General features: G+C 33.6%; 1 protein-coding gene across 1 annotated transcript; it reads right to left on the bottom strand.

Moving 5' to 3' along the window:
• Positions 1-4,973: 4,973 nt before the first annotated feature.
• Positions 4,974-7,647, bottom strand: LOC134251343 (coiled-coil domain-containing protein 86-like). The gene is made up of 6 exons (XM_062733734.1): positions 7,569-7,647; positions 7,321-7,468; positions 7,081-7,181; positions 6,582-6,696; positions 6,177-6,252; positions 4,974-4,988 (listed from the first exon to the last, which is right to left on the bottom strand). The coding sequence occupies exons 1-6, from the start codon at positions 7,645-7,647 to the stop codon at positions 4,974-4,976; spliced, it is 534 nt and encodes a 177-aa protein (XP_062589718.1).
• Between the last annotated feature and the right edge of the window lie 12,401 nt (positions 7,648-20,048).

The raw sequence follows: 20,048 nt of genomic DNA, 5'->3' as shown, positions 1-20,048 counted from the left end.
ATTGTTCAAAAGTGGGGGGACATACATTACATGAGAACTAAATCCAACAACCATTTTCTTTACACTATTTACTTCTGGAGACTGATTTCATCAAAATCACATGGTAAGTTTATTTGTAAAAATCCCCTCCCCCTTTTGAACACTTGTAATGTTTGACATGAGCTACATGTATTCTGCTTAAATAATGTTCAAGTTTAATTAAAAACAGGGATCAAAAACTAAAATAAATGCAGATTTTTACCTCTTCAGCCAATTTTGGCTGCTGGTCATATCAGGGCAATAGGCTTTGTAGTTCTTTCTTCTAATTTCTTGTTAGTTCTCCTGTGTTCCACTTCCACTTAGTCCCTGAAAAAATAAAATAGTACAAGAAGATTAATAGTGATTCAATACAAATTATTACAAATTTTGTTTAAGCATTATCTAATATTCACTTGGTCAGCAACAACTGAGAAGTGTATCATGAAAGTATGCAGTATAAGTAATGTCTGAATCTTACTAATATACCTTCCAATAAAGGCTGTAGATGAGTGATATACAGACTCCTCCATATCATAGTCTCCTGGTCAGCTTAACTTCTATGAAATAAGACATCAAACGTATAGTAAAACTTTAAATCTAGTGAGAAATAGAATTGACAAGCGGTTCAATAATTTTTATTACATTTTGTGGCCCAATCCTAAACCCTGGGGTAATGATTTGAACCAAATTTAATCTACACTATCAGAGATGCTTCCATAAATATATGATTAAGCATGGTTTTCCTGTTCTTAAAGTTTTAAAATTATTCATTATAAATTCCTATTTAAAACTCTGATCATCAATTGTAACCCCACCTTAACCCTGGGGATCAGGATCTTAACAAGATATAATCTACATAACCTAAGAAAGAAAACAAATTATCTTTATTTCATCTTTCCTCAGTGATATCCAAGAAAAATATCTTCACAGACTCTTCTAATACATTTCAATAAAATTCAATATAATAGAATTTATTTTACCTAAGAATGCCTGGTACCAACTTTGGTTTTTGTCCCTCTCCCTTCTTCAAAAGAACTCCAAATTGTGGTAATTGGCCAGCAGCAAGAAGGGCCTGAATGTTAACCTCATCTTCCAATGATGGTTGCAGTTGAATGCGAGAGACACTCCTTGGTGAATAAGAAAAAGAAAGAAAAGAGATAAAAACAGATATTTGAAATAAGAAATGTAAATAAAATCTACAGGATCTAGGTCAGTCTATACTTCCTTCTGCAAACAGATACGACAAAGATTTAAAATGAATTTTTTAAAAACATCATAGCTTCAAGTGATAAAAACTAGGAAAGCTTTTGTAAAGAGTGAACAAAGATGGAATCTTACCTTCTTCTCAGTTGTAACATGCCATTGGTCCCTCAACTGGTGAATCATCCTCCACAGGTCTGTGCATCCAATCTTCAATCTTCACCTCAAGATTGACTTCAGCTTAGTCCTCTCCCTGTTAAGATATGATATTGTTTAATTACCTTAACATTCCTCAAGAAATAAGAAGGAAAGGATATATTCTAAAACTGATAATGGAAATTAAGTAGTCTCATCAAATAAGAGATCTCAAGTAATTACATAGGCTAAAGTGCATAATATAAGGTCAAAGAATGCAAGAACATGGATCCAAAGAGGCAACAATGCAGCATGTTACCTACCATTTGGGTTGATGTTCACCATTAGTCATATCTTGGCAGTGGACTTCACTTCATCTTTTGGCTTGCCTCAGTTGTGTTCCTACAACTTACAGATAATTATTCAAAACAATTCAACTGAAGGAAATTAATCGAACACAAAAGAAGAAATATATCTCACCTCTTTCTGGTTACATAAAGTAGAAAACCCAAACCTCTTCTTCTCTGTCAGGCTAGTGGACTAGTGGACTCTTTCTGTTGTTCTGTAGCTTTGAATCCTGTCAAAGGGAAGTTAAAAAGTCATAACCAAACTTGGTCAGCATGATGTGTTAAAAAATCAGAAAATTGGGCAACAAAAAGATCCCACATATTACCCTGATGTTCCAGTGGTGGTTAGAGTTGAATGGGAGAGACATGCCTTGAAACAAGATCCAGTTCAGCCTAATCTTTCTTCTGCAGACAGAAAACTAAGATGTCAAATAAATATTAAGACTTTATAATAAATGAGACATAAGGGAATTTTTGAAAAGAGCAAACACAAAGAGGAAATCTTACCTTCTTCTCAGAAGTAGGTTGCTGTTGATACCACCAATGACAACTTGCTCCATATGTTAGTTCCATCTTTATCGCAAGTTGGACGTCAGATTAGTCTTCTTCCTGTTGTAATACAAGACAAACTGGAGAAGTTAATTATCACACTCATATGTTGTCACATGAAGTACAAGATCTACAGCAATTTTCAAGGCTTAAAGAAAAATAACAGGCCACAGAGTGAATAAAGAACAGAAATCCAAAGATGCAACAAATGCAGCAAGTTACCTACCCTTCAGGCTGATGTTCTCCACTTGACATATCTTGGCAATGGGCTTCTCTTTATCTTTTGGCTTGCCTCAATTGTGTTCCTATCAAAAACCCTGGAAATATGCAACTGACAGAAGATTAGAAATTATTCAAAACAATTCAAGTAAAGGGAAAATAATTGAAATAGGAATTTAAAAAAATTTCACCCTTCTCCGGCCATAAAACACCTTAATGTTGGGCTCCTCTGTGTGATACGCTATGCATCTTTTAATCCTGTCGAGGGAATGTCATGATATTAAAACTTCATTCAGACAGCATCAACTGACAAACAGAAAATCAGGAATATGGCAGCAAGAAGAGTCTGAATGTTACCTCATCTTCCAGTGGTGGAAAGAGTTGAATGGGAGAGACACTCCCTGCAACACAGAATCCAGTTCAGTCTCATCTTTCTTCTGCAGACAGATCAAAATACTAATTAAGTCTTTTTATGTCATTAATCCTAAGATTTTATATTTAATGAGAAATGATAAGATGTTTGAAAATAGCAAACAAAGAGGAAATCTAACCATTTCAGAAAGTAAGCTGCAGTTAATACAACCACTGACAATTTCCTTCCATCTGTTTGTATCATCTTTACTCCAAGATTGGCCTCAGTTTAGTCCTCTTCCTGTTGAATTACAATAGAAATGATTAATTACTGTAAATTCCTAAATAAATATGAGGGACTTACTATAGCAATTTCTCAAGAAGCACCACTTGTGAAATACATATGTACTTTCATGCCTATAATTTTATGATGTAGGAATCCATGTAAAATTTCTTTACTTACTGTCCATTTAAAAACAAATCAAACATTCTGCAGTTTGATATCCAAGATTAGGTACTGAGATGTACAATACTTTTTAAAGGCGTATATTGAGTAATATAAGGTCAGAGAGTGCAAGCACAGGAATCAAAAGATGCAACAAATGCAGCAATTTACCTACCCTTCAGGCTGATGTTCTCCACTGGACATATCTTAGCAATGGGCTTCTCTTTATCTTTTGGCTTGCCTCAGTTGTGTTCCTATCAAAGTTCCTGGAAATATGCAACTGACATATGATTAGAAATTATTCAAAACAGTTCAGTTAAAGAAGAAATCATGAAAACAGGGTTTAATACAAATAAATAAATAAATCTCAGCTTTTTCTGTTTTCTTTCGGAATAAAACCTAAACCTTTTCCTTGACACTTTCATGTCCCCTTGACTTCTATTGGGCTCTTTCTGTTGCTCTGTATGGTGGGTACTGCTGCATTTAATCCTGTCAAGGGAATTTCAAGAAATTTAAACTTAATTCAGTCAACAGCAATTGAAAAGCAGAGAATTTGAAAAATTGGGCAGCAAGCAGATATTGAATATTACCTCAACTTCCAATGATGGCTGCAGCTGAAGGTTAGAAACACTCTTTGATACCAAAAGATCCATATGTCTGCATGCTTGTTTTTCCTTTGGCAAGATAACAAAGATGTCAAATGAATGCATATCAAATGGATCATATCAAATCAGAAATGTTTAAATATTTTTAAAAGACCAAAGATGGCATCTTACCTTCATTTCAGGAGTGAACTGCATTTGATTCCTCCACTGAAGCTTCTTTCTCTTCATGTTTTCAGTCAATTTTAGCTAAGCCCTCTTCCTTTTGACAAAAAAGACAAATGTTTAATTAATATCTAATGTTTCAGAGATTAATAAAGAGCAACAGAATGCAAGAAAAAAATCAAGAAGATGTGACAAATGAAGCTACTTACATACCAATTTTAGGAAATGTAAGCCTCTAATCATATCTGAGCAATGAAATTCTCTTCTTCTTGTGGCCTGCCAGGGTTGGCTGTGTCCTTTATCAAGGTCCCAAAAAATATACATCTGAGAGAAGATTAGAGATGACTTAAAACAGTAAGTTAAAAAATTGGAGGAGAGGCATAAAATTGGGAATGCATATTGATGGATATGATAAAATTATTGTAATAAAGGAAATGGAAATAAAGACATTGAAACACCTAACCTTTTCCTGGTTTCTTTAAGAATTAAACCCAAACCTCTTCTTTGAACCATCTCTGTTGGGGTCCAAAATCTCTCTATTGCTCTTAATGATAGGTCCTGCAGCTTTTAACCCTGTCAAAGGGAAGAAATCAAAATATATACCAATCAGCCAGCATCAACTGACATAAAAGTGAAGAATTCTACAGCAAGCAGATCCTGAATGTAATACCTTATCTTCCAATGATGGCTGCAACTGAATGGGAGAGACACTCTTTTGATCTACAGAATACAGTTCAGCCTAATCTTCCTTTCGCAAACAGAAAACAAAAATATAAAATCGAAATCAAGATTTTAAATCAAATTAGAACTATCAAAAAAATATTTTTTGAAAAGAGCAAAAAAAAAAAAAAGATGGAATCTTACTATCATTTCAGGAGTGGGCTGTAATTAATCATGTACTTCACTGAGGATCTTCCTCCACATGTTCATCCCATATTCATCTCAAGAGCTCTCCTCCTGTTGAAAAAAAGACAAAGGGTCAATTAATTACACTTCTAAGATTAATGAATAAAAACAGAGTGCAAGAGTAGAAATCTACATGACTATGCAACAAAGGCAGCTTGTTACGAGGGTTGTCCCAGAAAAACGCGAACTTTTTGAATATTTTAAATACTATTCAACCAAAACTAATAATTTATGGCATGATGTTGGGAAATCATCTTTTAGATGTTATGACAAAATATTATAGGCATGTGATGTCATATGCATATAAAAACAGCATTTAAATGATGTTAAATGTCGGTGGTCGGCGCACGACAATTTTTCGACTTTTACAAATGACATTGTGATTGAAGTTTTCTTTGTTATCAGGCTATATGGCAATATAATATCAAAAATTTTACTATCATAAATACTCTATGATATGGCGTACTTGTGTTTAAAATTTCATTTATTTAGCATCATTAATGACAAATTTATGACGATATATAGCAAAGCGCTTTGAATTAGACATTGTCAAAAATGGTGACGTTAAGCTGTGATGCGGAGCACCAAATTGTCAAGCAGCACTTATGTTGAGCGGGATATGACTCCTGTATATAGAAAAAAAAAATGTTAATGATGAAAGAACACAAACATAATATGGGGAACAGGTTTATATCTAGTAGAAGAGGTTTTAGGTTGACTTGACTGGTATCTGATAGAAGAGAATGGACCACAAAAATTAAGACGGACTGAAAAGACAAGAGCGGGACGTCATAGGCCTACGTAAAGACCGCTGTTAAATAATTCGACCAGGTGGGTTTATGATCGGGATTGTGATATTGTCTATGGAAAGAATTACCCCCCCCCCCCCCCCCCCCTAATCTTTTAGTAACACTAGTACATGACTTGGTAACTAAACATAATGAAACACTTTGCCGAACGTGTGCTAAAAATGAATATTTATAGAGGCGCACTTTTCGTAACAAATTCGTAAACACTACGAGATACGTTTTGACGTCATCAGTGTTGCGCCGACAGCTAATTTGATAGATTCCTTTACATAAGAGGAAAATTTTATTTATAGAGATATTTCTTTGAAATTTTTAGACATTATTCAAAAAATGTTGATCATGATGTATCTCAATTTTTAACTTTATAGTCCTAGTAAAACAAAAGATATTAAAAATGTTCGCGTTTTTCTGGGACAACCCTAGTACTTACCATTTTGTCAGAACTGTGCATTGGACTTCTCTTCCTTTCAGCTTGCCCAGGTTTTTCCGAGTCCTTTGCCAAGTCCCTGAAAATATACAACTGACAGAAGATTAGTAAATATTCAAATCAATTCAATTTATCCTGAAAATCACATAAGCAAAAACACATACACTAAAATGATTTGAAAAAATGTTAACAAAATGGGGAGTTAACTAGGGTTAAGATGCAAACTCAATTCAAGTATTCACAGAAATTCATAAGCACATACATTGCACATGAACATGAAAATGAGTTGAACAAATGTAAGCAAAATGGGAGCTTTTAGTATAGGGAAGAGGCATAAAGGTAAAGGGGATATTATTAGTAATTTTAATAGAAGAGAATGTGATGAAAACACAAATAAATACACCTCACCTTTTTCTGGATTCTTTAAGAATAAGTTCATGCAAACCTCTTTCTTGAATCTTCTCTGATGGACTTCTCTTGTTTTGGCTTGCCTCCTTTTGTAAGTGTCCTTTCCTCAAAGTCCCTGAAACCATACAACTGACAGAAGATTAGAATATACTCAAAACAATATAATTCAAGTATTTGTAGAAATTCACATTAACACAAGCATTGTCAATTAGGTGCATTGAAGAAATGGGAAAAGTAAATTAGACAAGAGGCGCTTTGAGGGGGGGGGGGGGGGGGGGGTTGGGGTTTGGGGTAGGGGGGGAGGGGATGGGGGGGTTTGGGTTTGGGGTGGGGGAGGAGGGGATGGGGGGGTTGGGGTTTGGGAGGAGGGGATGGGGGGGTTGGTAGGAGGGGTTAGGGGTTTGGGAGGAAGGGATGGGGGTAGGGACTGGCTAGTAATGTTAATAGAAAGAAAAAGAATGGAAACAAAAAGAAATACAAAGAAATAAATGTATCTCACCTTTTTCCAGGTTTATTTGAGAATAAAACCCAAACCTCTTCCTTTTACTGATCTTCTCTTGTTTTGGCTTGCCTTTTATAAGTGTCCTTTCCTCAAAGTCACTGAAAACATACAACTGACAGAAGATTAGAATATACTTAAAGAAATATAATTAAAGTATTTGTAGAAATTCACATTAGCATAATCATTGTCAATTAGATGCATTGAAGAAATGGAGAAAGTTAATTAGATAAGAGGCACTTTGAGGAGGGGACAGGGGTGGAGGGTACGAGGGGGTTGGGGTTTGGGGTGGGGGAGGAGGGGACGGGGGTTGGGATTTGGAAGGAGGGGAGGGGGGTTTGGGGTTTGGGATGGGGGAGAACGGGCGGAGGTTGGGGGTAGGGGCTGGCTAGTAATGTTAATAGAAGGAAAACGAATGGAAACAAAAATAAATACAAAGAAATAAATGTATCTCACCTTTTTTCACGTTTATTTGAAAAAACCCAAACCTCTTCCTTTTAAAGGTCTTCTCTTGTTTTGGCTTGCCTCCTTTTGTTTGTGTCCTTTCCTCAAAGTCCCTGAAAACATACAACTGACAGAAGATTAGAGTATATTCAAAACAATTCTATTATTTGCTGAAATTCACATAAGCAAGAATTGTACATGAAAAATGAGGTAAAATTAAAGTTAGTAAAGGACAGTTAGGTTAAAGGCATGGGGTTAGGGGTTATGGTTAGTATTGTTAGTAGAATGGAAGAAAATGCAAATGAAGGAATAAATACTTCCCACCTTATTCTGGTTTCTTTTAGAATAAACTGAAACCTTTTCCTTAAATCTTCTCTGATGGACTTTCTTTCTTATGGCTTGCCTCTCTTTGTATGTGTCCATTGTCAAAGTTCCTGAAAATGAACAACTGACAGAAGGTTAGAAAATATTCAAAACAATTCATGTTTTTACAGAAATTCACAAACAAACACATTTGTACATCAAATTGAGTTTGGAAAAAAAGTTAGAAAATGGGAGAACTGTACTTTACTTAGGTTTAAGGGATATGGAAGAAGAGGATATTGTTCGTAATGTGAATAGCAGGGAGAAGAATGATAAAAGAAAAAATACTTCAGAATAAATAAATCTTACCTTTTTAGTCTGCTTCCTCAAGAATAAAACCCAAACCTCTTCTTTGATTCCCCTGTAATGGTCTTGTTTGTTAGTGTGTCCTTCAACAAAGTCCTGAAAATATACAACTAACAAAAGGTTAGAAAATATTCCAAACAATTCAAGTATTTGCAGAAATAAACATTAATTATAAAAATATATTGTACAGTAAAAAAAGTTAGGTTCAAGGGCATAGAAGTAGGGGAAAGGGTTAGTTAATGTTAATAGAAGGGAAAAGGAAAGGAAACAGAAATAAATACAAAGGAATAAATACATCTCACCTTTTTTCTGGTATCTTTCAGAAGAAATACCAAACCTCTTTCTTGATCGAGTCTTCCTCTAATGGACTTCTCATAATTTGCCTGCCTCATTTTGTGCATGTCCTTTGTGATTTATCCTGGAAATTTACAACTGACAGAGGATTAGAATATATTCCAAACAATTTTAGTATTTGCAGAAATTAACATTAGCAAAAACATTTTTATATCAAACTGCAAAAAAAAAAAAAAAAAAAAACTTGGCAAAAAGGGACATTCAGTTAGGTAAGATGCATATTGGAGGGGAAAGGGGTTATGGTTAGTAGTTGTTAATAGACGGGGGAGAAAAGGAAAAAAGAAATAAATACAAAGGAATAAATACATCTCACCTTTTTTCTGGTTTCTTTCAGAAGAAATACCAAACCTCTTTCTTGAAACTTCTTCTAATGGACTTCTCATAATTCTGCCTGTCTCAGGTTGTCTGTGTCCCTTGTGGTTGATTCTGGAAATTTACAACTGACATAGGATTAGAATATTTTCCAAACAATTTTAGTATTTGCAGAAATTAACATGATCAAAAACATCACAATCAAACTCCCCAAAAAAATATAAGCAAAAAGGGGCACTCACTTAGGTTAGATGCATATTGGGGGGGGGGGGATGATGGGGAAGATGGTTAGTAATTGTTAATAGAGGGGGAAGAAAAAAAAAGAAATAAATACAAAAGAATATATATATATCTCACCTTTTTCTGGTTTCTTTAAGAATAACACTCAAACCTCCACAGTAAAACTTCCTCTGTCGACTTCTCTTGTGTTGCCTGTCTCAGGTTGTCTGTGTCCTTTGTGATTGTTCCTGCAAATTTACATCTGACAGAGGATTAGAATATATTCCAAATAATTTAAGTACTCAAGAAATTAACATTTTTATATCAAGCTTCAAAAAAATGTAAGCAAAAATGGGCATTCACTTAGGTTAGATGCATATTTGGGGGGGGGGGGGGGGGGGGTTGATCGTTAGTAATTGTTAATAGAAGGGAAAGGGAAAGAAAAAAAAAAAGAAATAAAAAAGAATTAATACATCTCACCTTTTTTCTGGTTGCTTTAAGAATAACACAAACCTTGACCTTGAAACTTCCTCTAATCGACTTTTCTTTTGCCTGTCTCGATCAGGTTGTCTGTGTCCTTTCTCCAAAGTCCCTGGAAATATACAACTGACAGAAGTTTAGAATATATTCAAAACAATTCAAGTATTTGCAGAAATGAACAATTCACATTATCACAAATATAATTTACATCGAAAAAAAAAGTTAGGTGAAAGGACACAGAAATAGGGAACAGCGTTAGTAATTGTTAATAGAATGGAAAAGAAAGGGAAACAGAAATGAATACAAAGGAATTAATATATCTCACCTTTTTTTGGTTTCTGTAAGAATAAAATTCAAACCTCCACATTGAAACTTCATCCAACAGACTTCCCCTGTCTTGCCTGTCTCAGGTTACCTGTGTCCTTTCTCCGAAGTCCCTGGAAATATATAACTGACAGAAGTTTAGAAAATGCAAAATTTCAAAAAAACAAAAACATTGAACAAAATATGAGTTAAAATAAAATTAAGAAAGCAAAATGGCACAATTAGTTAGATAAAAGGAATTTAAGGGGATGGGATATGGTTAGTAATGTTATTAGAACTGAATGGAAGCAGAAATAAATTCAAAGGAATGAAAACATCTCACCTTTTTTTTTGTTTTCTTTAAGAATAAAACCCAAACCTATTCCTTGTCTGTCAGACTTCCTCTCATCAACTTCTCTAATATTGGCTTGCCTCTGTTTGTGTCCTTCATCAAAGTTCCTGAAAATATATGTGACTGACAGAAGGTTAGAAAATATTCATAACAATCCAAGTATTTATTGAATTCACATAAACAACAACTCTGTACATCAAAATGAGCTAAAATAAAACAAAGGGCAATGGAAACAGTAATTTAAGTCAGAGGAAAATGAGAAGGGGGGGTATGGTCAGTAATGTTAGTAGAAAGGAATGGAAATAGAAAATAAATACAAGGGAATAAATTCATCTCACCTTTTTTCTGGTTTCTTTAGTAATAAAACCCAAACCTCGTCCTTGTATCTTCTTTTGTAAGGCTTCCTGACTTAAAGCGGGTTCTTTTTCATGGGTGCTCTTCATGGTAGGTCTAAGGTCTTGCAGCTTTGATTCCTATTAAAAGGATATGTCAAGAGATCAAATTCCAACTTGGTCAGCATCAGTTGAGATGTAATACATAGAGACAATGATGAAGTTATATCTTTAAGAAAGGTTGAGTGGTCCAACACTAAACTATAAATCTCTGGGTGTAACATTTTGCACATTTGGTCTAACAGACCTTGCAGTTGCTTGAAAATGACTTGTTCCAAATGCTTTTGCTAGAACTCAAATCTAGCATCTGAAGCAAGTTTGAGAGTGTTCATCCCTTGATGCATCATCCATGCTCTTGTGAGATAGTTAGAAGTCGATGAATCTGCTCCAAAGCATTGTCCTGGTTACTTTTCAGAACAAGATGTGTTTGTGAAACACTGATGCCCCCAAATGGCAACAAAGTGAAAATTAATTAAATTTCCTCAAATATAAATCAAACATGTTGATACCCAAAGTAAGACATTTTTACAAATTTGAAAGGGTCAAAGTTATTGGTATCTAATAAAAGTTCTTGTCACAAGGATTACATATGTGAAGTGCAAAATCCCTAGCCCTTAGCATTCAAAAGAAATTGCCAAGGTTAAAGCTTTTTCAAAAGTTGGTCAAAATCTAAGTTCAAAGTCAAAGGGTCAAAGTTATTGACATCCCATGAAAGGTCTTGTCACAAGAATAATATATGTGAAGTATAAAAGCCTTAGCCCTTACTGTTCAAAAGTTATGGTCAAGGGTAAAGTATTTTTCAAAAGTAGGCCAATATCCAAGGTCAAGGTCAAAAGGTCAAAGTTGTTGGTATTCAATGGAAGGTCTTGTCACAAGTAATAAATACGTGAAATATGAAAGCCAAGCATCAACCTTTCAAAAGGAATGGCCAAAGTAAAAGTTATGAATTTTGGTGTAAAAGTTTCAAATTCTAAGGTCAAGGTCTAGAGGTCAAATTTGGTAGTACCCAAAAGAATAGTCTTAATTGTCACAAGGAATACACCTGTGAAATATCAAAGCCATAGTCCCACCCTGTCAAAAGTTATGGGCAGGGTTAAAGTTTTTGCAGCAAACAGACAGAAAGTAATTCTATCAATACTAAAGATATGCTAGGGACAAGTAGCTAGGGTGTCCATAAACAAGAGGCCAAAAAACTTATACTCTGCTGTTTTTCATTAGATTATCCCCCAGGTCCTTGTTATACCAATTTTGGTCCTGCCCTATCCCTAATGGCTATGATTTGAACAATTTAAAATTTATATATTATCCCAGGATGCTTCCATGTAAGTTTCATCATTTTTGGTTCAGTGATTCATGAGGAGAATATTTTCGATTTTTATTTCAATGTAAAATTTTCTATTTTGGCCCCACCCTACCAATGACAGTCATGATTTAAACAACTTTGGATTTACACTGCCCCAGGATGCTTTCACATAAGTTTCCACTTTTCTGGCCCAGTGGTTCTTGAGAACATTTTTAAATGACTCCACCCTATTATTGTCTTTTCTGAATTATCTCCCCTTGTAAGGGGACTTGGTCTTCATTTTTACAATTTTTAAAACTCCCCAAGAAAGTTTTGTACCAACTTTGGTTAAAATTGGTGAATGGTTCTTGAGAATTGAAAATGTGAAACATTTACAGATGGACAGATGAAAGATTGAAAGAAAAATATGGAAAGTGTAACAATGAAGGTCAATTGCAAAGAGAGACAGATTTAAAAAACAAGGGAAAAAGGATGTAAGACTGAGGAGACAAGCACTATACATGCCTTGAGATTGTCCTCAGCAGTTCATGATATTTCACTTACACAATATTGGAGGTCATATATACTGAAAGGAAAAAGAAACGCAGGGTAGCATAATGTTCAATCAAATTTTGACCACATGACCAAAAATTACGAAAATTGGTCAGATGAGAAATTTAGTTCCTGTGCACCAAAATCTGTATTCAGAATTACTCAATCGTAAAATTCATGACGTCACGTAAGGAAAACGCTAAAAAGCACAAAACACGTGCAATATGATAACGACGAGTTTGGCGACAAATCTTGTTTCATTATTTGATGCATATGAGGTATGCACATCGTTTTTCAATATTAAGAGACATTATGAATTTATTGTAATCTTTGCACAGTTTACGGAAGTTCAATGGGGTCTTGTTTTCGAATTGCCTAATTAATGAAAAAGGCAACGACGGTTTATTAAGCAGTTTCTTGTAAATTTCCCCCCATAAAACTTGTTACCTGTTGTCAGAGAGGGTCTGGAATGGTTTTCAATCAACCGTGACGATGACGTTAACGCGAAACAGAGCCATGTTACGAGCGGGTTATTCATTCTGTCATCTCTTAAATCGCCACCTTACTACCACAAAAACAGTTATTAATATAGCAGACGATTATAATCATTACATTCATACGAAATTTGAAAGAAAACAATTCCGCAATTTGGTTTTTTGAGCCAGTCAGCTTACTGTTGTATTCCTCTCACTGGCGCATGCGCGCGCCGTTTGACCAATTTTTTGCGTGGTTACCCATGCCAAATATAGCCAAGGTTTGAAAGATAAACACTCTGATGAAATTCCATGCAAAGGAGAAATAAGGCTCTGACAGATGCACGGGAGAGACATTGAAGATGATGAGAGTTTTCGATTTCACTTTTGGGGGTTATCGTCATTTGAGCTTCACTAACTCATGAATTATCAGACAAAATCAAATGGGAATTTGGTTATATCCTTTTGAAAGATGATTTTAAAAGTTTGATAGGAAAACTAAAATATGTTTTCAGAAAAACAAATTTAATTCACCTCAAAAGTTTACCCTGCGTTTCTTTTTCCTTTCAGTATAAATTAGCTTTTCATACTCAAGAAGAGCTCCCTTTTAACAATTCTTTCATACAGATGAGAACAAAAAATTTCTAAATCACTTAAAGATGCAAAATGTTGATTTTTACAAAGGCTTTGGTGTTATCAGTTTCCTATATATTTATTGCACTGAAGTCTCTTCTATTTTCCAATCTGCAGTAGTTATACATAAACATTTTCATGCATCAATTGATCATTCACATAAATGTAGCTTGACTTGTTTTAATAAATATTTAACATACTTACCTGTACCAATGCAAATATCTAGGAAAGGGGAACAGTCTTGGACCCCCTTTCCCTTGAAATCTGCATGTCAATTATTTTATAGAAGTTTTTCTCAATGCCCATTTTTTAGGAGATTACATGATCCCTTAGAACTTCCTTTACTTTTGGGGGATCAATCTAACAAACTATAGGGTTGCAGAGAACTTGCTACCCAAAATATATTCCTTTTCAAGTATTTTATGCACATTTATGATATTTATTGCCAAAATAAAAATTTCCATTTTTTTGCACTGTAAATTTATATCCTACTTGGGATATTTTATCCTTTATGGGCTATGATTATATCCCATTTGGCTGTGTGGTCACAACCTGATAGACAGGGATAAAGGGCATATCCTATGAATTATCTAAAATACAATGACACCTGTTATACTCTTATTATTTGGATGTGTATCTCATTTTCATGGCTTTAATAATTAGGATTAATAATAGTTTCCTTGAAACCAAACTTTGTGTAAAGTTGAGATATCTGCCATTATCTGGCTGAACTCATAAGAGCAAACAGGCATCAAATCTTTAAACACCCGAAAAGTAAAGATTGGAGAGAAAAGAAAATACGAGCTTTGTTAATAACTGCATGCTTGTTCGTTTAACTTTACTACTAAGCCCATTTCCCCCTCCTTGTTGTTATACAATTAATATCGCATGCAAATGCAACACATTATAGCATTACTCACAAAAAAGCAATGGGTTTCTTCTAAATGGGTTATTTGTATCAAGAAATCTTCAGGAACATTTGAAGTTTTAGGAATCATGTCTACAAAGGAATTACCCGCCATAATACCGAGCCTACTGAAGAGAAGTGTTCACGATTTGCGCATGATACACCGGAAGTATGTACCAATGCGCGGTTTTAAAACTTCATAAGTTATTCTTTTAAAATATATCGATCAAACTGAATATTAAAATATCACTTGATTGTTTAACCTTTATTTAGTCAAAAAGCACCTGTTGATCAATGTTTATAAAGTATTAAATGTTAAACCTTTGTGAAAATATATGTACTATATTGTCCTGTTTAAGATTATGTAACAATGTTCGATTCAATTAAAAAATATTTGCCTCGATACAGTTCTTTTTTTTGCGATAAGAAACGAAAATAAAGGAAAGCTACATAAACAGGCACGTACAAGGTGGAGGGGGTTACCCTCTGTCCACCTTTTTCCACATACAATGTTATTTTTAACTATTGAAAATAAATTTTCATTGAAAAGCTAAATTAGCCACTCCAGTTTTTGCTGAAAGTATAGTCAAATAAGGGAAGTACCGTATTAAGTTTAAAATAATTGATATGCTAGACGTTGCCCCTCCCCCACGATAGATGTTCGATTTCAGAAAACCCCTCCACGCACGGATTTAGGATTTTTTCCCGGGGGGGGGGGGGTCCACTCCAGTAAAAAAAACAACAACCCAGAAACTTGTTGAAAAGGGGAAAAAAACCTTACCTGGCTGAAACGTGAAAATCCCATTGAAAGGGGGGGGGGGGGGGGTAGTCGTTGACGTCCAAATCTTCTTCATACCTATTTTATTTATACTTATGACTTTTCATACCAACTTAACCTTATCCAAGTTTTAAAGGAAGTCTGCGTTTTCTAGGGGGGGGGGGTCCAAGGTAACTTTTTACTTGGTTTAGTATATAAATTTAGTAGCTCTGCTAATAGATGTGTGCTTACATAACGCTAACATACTTAATATTTTTGTTCCCCGCTTTCACAAAGTGGGGGATATTAAATTTGGTCTGTCTGTCCGTCCGTCAGTTCGTCTGCCTTCCGTCCGTCCGTCTTTGTGTAACACTTTCGTTTCCGTGTGATTTCTCGAGAGGCCTTTGAGCATTTCCAGTGAAAGAAGATGGGCGAATAAGGCGCAAAGATTGCATGTACAAGTAGTTTCAGATATTTAAAAAAACGTATTGGTTTTGTGAATTGAGTTTTTAAAGTTAAGTTCTCATTATTGAAATTTATGAAATTATGATAAACAAAACTTTTCTGAGAAAAAAAATCTGTGAAAAGTATTCTTTTATTAAAAAAATATGGTATTCGTAGAATTCGAACCAAAAATGATACGGTATTCGTAGAATTCGAACCAGCAGTAATAAACGGTACAGTGGATCCTTGCTCAATGTTTTTGTAAACCAACAAATGTATATTTTTATGCAAACTTTTAGGATAACTTTCAAAAAATGGATCGAGGACCCACTCATGTAGAAATTTTTTGTCTGAATATAAGAAAATGATCTTTTTTGTCCCCTTTAGCGTGTATGTATGCTATTTCATAGGCAGATAATCCCAGACATGATGAGATTTTTGTAGATTGTAGAGATTTTACATCAAGTATCCTTTAATGTTAGATGAACTATCAAAGAAAATTTTAACATTATCGAGATTTCATTTTCACTTCATGTTTGTCACACCTAGGTCATCTTTAAAAAATTGTCTCCCGACCGACTGAGTAGAAATGGCCCGACGCAAAAACTTTCATTTTCACATTCAGGATACATTTTTTTGTTGCCTTCTTATTCCTTCAACAAAAATATTGAAATTTTCTGAAAGATTTTCCCACCTACCTACCGACCCAATAATTTCTACCTCAGTCTGGAGAGGGCAAGCAAACATTTTAAAGGTGGGCTTGTATGTAATTCTGAGGTTGACAGCTAAAATCAGGCCTGCAGTTATATATTTAATCCCCAATAGATTATTGAAAGTTAAAATAATTTAAATATGATTATCATTTTTTACTTGGCTGGGAGATTTTTTTTCCTTCTGTTTTTTTTTGTTTGGCTTTTTGGAGAGAGAGATGGGGGGTTGCATTCAATAAGATGGTTATACAATGTAAGAATGTAAGGAAGGAAGGGGGGTGCTAGGTTGTTGTTGTTATCTTGTATTTTCCCCCGTTGACATCGGAGCACCCTGTAAGAACAGGTAGATTTCTCAAGATTGTTTAAGAATGTCATAATCGGAGTAGTGTCTATAATCGAGATATGTTCACTGCCCTACTGTTGTGAATATCAAATAGTAGGTTCCTGCTTATCTCTTCGATATCACTTGTTATCACACTGTTTTTTCCAAGAATGTCCAAGATCTCAGTCTTAGTAGGGCTGTGTCTCAATAATTTTGCTGATCAATATAAAGAATACAACATGCACTAAAAGTATAATTATGCTTGCCCCCCCCCCCCCCCCCCCCCTAAATAATAACATTTAATGACTTTTTAAATTTTTTTTTTTTTGCTTGTCAACGAAATTTGAATTTTAACATGACAAGGAACCATATCCTTAATTCAGAAAACAATAATTAAGTACTAGTACATGAATTTATTTTATGACATAAATAATACACATATATTGCATTTTTACTTTAATTTTACAAAGAGTAATTGAAAAACAGAAATTAAACAAAAATGGTTACCCTAAGACCAAACACAAATAGATCTATTATGCGTAACAAAATGTTGTCCCCCTTTTTTATTCCACATTATATAAAGAATCCTTTTACCTGGATAAAAAAAATATATTAATACAATTAATAGTATCCATTAACAAAACTAATCTGTGAAAGAAATACCTAAATACTGGCAATACCATTCTAAGCAATATAAATAATGCTGCATTATCTTGCATATCTGTAAGTAACATGTTGATGGGTTATACAATGAAGACTAAAAAAGGAACAATAAAGAAATTAACACTGATTCACACACGTTTGCAAAGGTCATGTCAGAAACTTTCTGTTGATTATATATTCTTGGTTTGGAGGGAGGAGTGAAACGGAAACAACCACAGATTAAGTTATACTTACATGGGCAAAGAAACATGCATAAATGAACTTCAAGTCCTCAGAGGAAAAAATGCAGAATTTTAATTTTTTCAAATTATGAAAGTATTTTGTGTGCCCTTTTAAAAAACCATTTTCCCAAAATTACAATAATTTATACACTTGTTAAAAGAATAGAAAACATGCATATACAAGTTAGAAAGACAAAGAAATCTTAACAACTGATTTCCACCTTCAGTGGAATAGAGATTTTACAACTTTATACATATAATATTTAAAATTTTCATTATTTGAAAAAGTGGTTTTGATTTGTGATGAAGAATATCCTACATTTTTACATGATCTTTAGAAAGACTGATTGCACTTTCTCTACAATAAAAATGTGCTAGTTCTTGTAATGGTCCAAATTAACAACACTCACCTAAAAACCTTGGCTAGAAAATTTTGAACACTTTAAACATCCTAGTGCCCCCTCTCCCGTATAGGGAAGGGGTATTGATTTGAACTATATACTAACTAGGGATGCTACCATTTAAATTCGTCTAATCATTGTATTGCTGCCGTTAAGAATAAGATTTTTCCCCTATGTATTTCTAAGTAAAGCTTTGATCAACTATAGTGACCCTGTCTTTTCATGGATCATGATTTGAAAAAATCAATACATGAGTCTGCACTATGCATAAAGCTTTTACAAATATGCTTCATCTTTTCTTTTCTTTAGAAGAAGTCAAATGTGAAGAAAAAAATTACAAACAACAATACACTGTACTATAGACAAACACAGGACATCTTTTGGTTAGAAAAGCTAATAAATTTGTGTCTTGGGTTGATGGATGAGCTAATAAAAATAATTAAAAAAAATACCAGATAATAAATTAGGGGAGGGAGTGTTATACTTGTACAAAATTGAAAAAAAAGATTTGAAAAATTCTCCCAAAAATATAATCAATGTTTTTCTTTCTATTTCAACTCAAAGACAAAGTTGATGAATGGACAAATAAATATTTATTCATTGGTAAATTTGCAATCTTAAAAAAAAAAAAAATTCTAAATATGACTTGTCAACAATCTACAAATGTATACAGCTTGTCCCAATAAAACCCTTAAGATATACATAAAGTGTGTAAATATATTTTGGAGTTATTCTACTTTATAATCATTTGTTTCTAATCACAATGTATCTTGTTCATAGAGGCAGAAGTATATGTTGATTATAAAAAAAAATACATATATAAGTATATACCGGTATGCTATATATCTACCAGTACATGAACAATATCTATATATAAGAACAAAATCACAAATATAAAGAATTTAAAACAAAATGATGCACACAATGCTACATATGTATATGTATTTCCAGCACAAATGCTAAAGGCACACAGAAAATGAAAGACAAGGGGGAAATGATATTAAAACAAAAAAAAATAAAAATTTTATCTAAATATAGACATTCTAATGAATAATCACAACTAGCATTCATTCATATTCTCAATTTTCAAACATATGATAAGTATACATGAATTGTGCAACACCTGCACATTGGTGTAAATAAAATAGTTTCTCTGTTCATCCGCAGTACATTAGATCAAATATAATTTAATGTATTAGTGGTTTAAATAATCCTTTAAATAATTAATAAGCATACTGTGGAATCATTCAATTTTATGTTGACTCATATTTTTGTGGAATTCATGGGTATCCCATCCCTATGAAATAACATCCTCCAAGAATCAATAAATTCAGGTTTTGGAGTAATTTTCCTTTCATAGGTATGAGTGAATACACAAAATTACATCTCTAGGAACCTAGAAATTAAACAATCCACCAAAATTGTCTCTCATGAATTTGAATGATTCCTCAGTAGATATGTTTTATGAAATACCTTTTAACTATAATTTGTGTCAGTTAAACAACAAATTACTCTGATATCTTCACATAAAAATTATAAATGATAGTCAATGGAAAATGCAATAAACATACATCAAGTATCAATGATTCAATCTTACTTATAAACATCCTTACTACACAAAATACAAAGAAACTGGGTAGTGGGTATTACATACATAATTAACTATTCACTGAAAAATATACATACTCTTTTAAGTTTTGATTACATTTCATTTGCATCCTCAAAACAACAATGTACCATATATACTCACCTATAATTCAGGTTTTGGGGAGTTAAATTTTGGACCAAAACTCTATGTCCAACTTATGATGGAGAAATAAAAAGGCTGGCAATTTTCTGTATGGCGAAATGTAGTAGTTTTTAAACATTTCCAACAATTATTCTAATAAAAAGACTGGATATATATTAACATTTATGTATTCTATGATAAAATGCAAAGTACAAGTATTTGCATATTTTAATACTCTTATTTTTTATCTTCAGTGTGCATTACTTTTTTCATGATTTAAAATTAAATATTGGCATAAATTTCTTAAAATATTATTTGAAACCACGAGGTTAAAACTTTGCCCGATTTG

This window comes from Saccostrea cucullata, unplaced genomic scaffold, assembly GCF_032062105.1.
Source record: "Saccostrea cucullata isolate Sc308-1 unplaced genomic scaffold, CSIRO_AGI_Scuc_v1 ctg197, whole genome shotgun sequence".
NCBI classification, from domain to species: Eukaryota; Metazoa; Mollusca; class Bivalvia; order Ostreida; family Ostreidae; genus Saccostrea; species Saccostrea cuccullata.
This window is presented reverse-complemented; position numbering and strand designations above follow the sequence as displayed.

Excerpts from the sequence above, each read along its gene's own strand:
- LOC134251343 (XM_062733734.1), bottom strand. The coding sequence starts at position 7,647 with ATGTTTTCAGGGACTTTGAGGAAAGGACACAAACAAAAGGAGGCAAGC. Across the intron at positions 7,182-7,320 it reads ACCCCTGTCCCCTCCTCAAA|TGACTTTGAGGAAAGGACAC; the intron begins GTGCCTCTTATC and ends GTATGTTTTCAG. Across the intron at positions 6,253-6,581 it reads CTTAAAGAATCCAGAAAAAG|GGACTTGGCAAAGGACTCGG; the intron begins GTGAGGTGTATT and ends GTATATTTTCAG.